The following is a 2408-nucleotide window of genomic DNA, read 5'->3' on the forward strand; positions in this document are numbered from 1 at the left end:
AAAAAACAAAAAAACAACCGTTCCTGTCGACAACGGTGGTAAGGCTCTTTCGTTTCAAGAATGGTGTTCAGGTGTTGTTCCTCTTTAAAAAATAAAACAAAACAAAACTTTACTTTACTTTTACTTTTATCCGCCGCTTATACCCTTTTGGGTGTCGCGAGAAGAAAGAGATGTCTCTCTGTCGCCAGCCGGAGAGCTTGGGTCAGGGGGGTGCCGTGGGTGGTTAATGTTTCCCTGACTCCATCTATCCAGGTCTTTCTCGGTCGCCCTCTAGCCTTGTTGCCATTGAATTTTTGGATGTAGGCAATTTGTGCTGGATGGTGTGTTGGTAATCGTAGGAGATGTCCGAACCTTTTGATTCTTATGTGTTGGATGTGATGCATGACACCATTTGTGCCCACCATTTCTCGGATTACAGAGTTTCTAATTTTGTCTCGACTGGTCTTGTTTACTGCTTTTCTAAGGCATCACATTTCACATGTTGTAATTCTTTGCTTTAATGTCTTATTCGTGGTCCATGTTTGGCATTGATAGGTGAATGTTGGGATGAATATATGGTGTTGATCATTTAGAGTTCTGTTGTCATGGGGGATGTTAGGATGTTTCGTTAGTGGTGTAACATTATTGGCCTTTTGTACTCGTGTTTCAATTTCTCTGTTCAGTCGCCCATCCTCCGAGAATATACTTCCGAGGTATTTAAATTCTTGGATCAGTCTGAGACTGTTGTTGTTGATGTGTATTCTGAGTGGTTCTGGCTTTCTGCTTACTTTCATTGTCTCTGTTTTGTTGATGTTGATCTTCTTGTCATAGTTGTTACATTCTTCGTTTAATCTGGTGGTGTGGTGTTGGAGACTTCATTCATCTTTGTGTGCAAAGCTTTGGTCATCAGCGAAGAGTAATTCGTTTAGGGCGGTCTGGTTCTGTGTTGGCCTCTTTTCTAATTCTATCCGTATATATATATATGATAAATATTAGTGGTGACAGGACACAACATTGTCTTACTTCGGATGTTATCTTGAACCATTCTGTGAGTACCTCTGACGTTCTTACTGTACGTATGCTGTTCTCGTAAATGGCACGGATGTTATCTAGAAGTTGGCCTCTTACAGTGTAGTTTTCGAGTTCTTTCCACAGCTTGTTTCTGTTCACTCTGTTGAACGCTTTACACTTACACACTTGCCCTTTCTCTCCTTTCAAACATCTGTTATCTATCGTCCTTATCTCTCCTTTTTTTCTTTGAACGTTTGTGGTGACGGGTGCACTGGTGTGGTTTGTTCTTCCTTTCCTATCAAGCATCTATCGTCCTGATCTTTCCTCCTTCTTTTCATTCTATGTTAATCTCTAATAAGAATTCCGGTCTTCGGCACTTTCTTTTTACTTATTTGAGGGGGTCGGAGGGGGACTCTGGTGTTGTTTGCTCCTTCTTTCCCATCAAACAACTATCATCTTTATCTCTCCTTCTTTTTTATGTTTGTTACTCTCTTGTAACAACTCTAATCCTCGGCACTTATATGAACTTATCATGTTGCAAGTGCCATAAAATTCGTACTAAAAACTAAGTCATCATGTCCTACCCAGCTTACCTTGGCCCCGGCAGGTAGAGAAGCAGGCAACTACCTCCTAAATTATGGTAAAAGTGTCGATGGGTGTCTAAAACTAAAAGGGGTCGCCACAGGCAATCTTTTGTGTCTTGTGTTGTTCTTGTGTTTCCAAAAGACAGCAGCTCGGCGTCCCTAACGACCGCCTCCTCTGGTGAACTGTGTGGTCTCGGGGAGGAGGACACCAACACAGACGCCAGCGCCAAAAGTCTCCGGCTAGGCAAGGGTTATCTCCCGTCTCCGCCGTTTTTTAAAAATATTATGTTGTTGGTTTTGTTTTCTTGATTATATCTTTCTTAAAATTTATGTTTTTTTAAATGTTTACAGTGGAGTCTTTGGTACCGCCTGATTTTCATTGGTTTTCCTGATTGTTTCTCAATAGAAAGAGGGAGGTTTCACAAATTTTTTGTTTTTTAAAGGGGGAGGACATAACCGAAAAAAAAGAGAATTTGTTTTACCGGTGTTTTTTGGGATGAAAAGTTTTCGGTTTATGCGGACTCTGCTGTATTTCTTTCTTTCTTTCTTCCTATTTATGAATGTGTTTTTATTTATTCATTTTTATGTATTTACTTCTTTGTTTTGTTTGTTTATTTGAAAATTTTTATTGTTTCTTGTTTGAAGTTGAGCGAAGACGGGGACAAATTCAAGTTAGGAGTTGCATCAAGTTTGGAAGAACTTTCTTCCTTTAGCTTCTGTTCTGTTTGTTTACATGTTAGCTTGATAGACTGAATGTGTCTTGTTATCTTTACGTCTCTTGTTTTTTCTGCCTGTCAGTCTGTCTGTCTGTCTGTCTGTCTGTCTGTCTGTCTT

The 2408-nt window shown here is 40.0% G+C and overlaps 1 protein-coding gene across 1 annotated transcript in view; it reads left to right on the forward strand.

Moving 5' to 3' along the window:
• Window positions 1-2408, forward strand: part of LOC101863494 (AMP deaminase 2) — a gene marked incomplete at its 5' end in the record, with an annotated part of 64587 nt that overhangs the window by 39956 nt on the left and 22223 nt on the right. The window contains 1 exon segment of the mRNA XM_035968434.1: window positions 1717-1818. Within this exon segment, the coding sequence (XP_035824327.1) occupies window positions 1717-1818 (102 nt within the window).

Source organism: Aplysia californica, unplaced genomic scaffold, assembly GCF_000002075.1.
Source record: "Aplysia californica isolate F4 #8 unplaced genomic scaffold, AplCal3.0 scaffold00059, whole genome shotgun sequence".
NCBI classification, from domain to species: Eukaryota; Metazoa; Mollusca; class Gastropoda; order Aplysiida; family Aplysiidae; genus Aplysia; species Aplysia californica.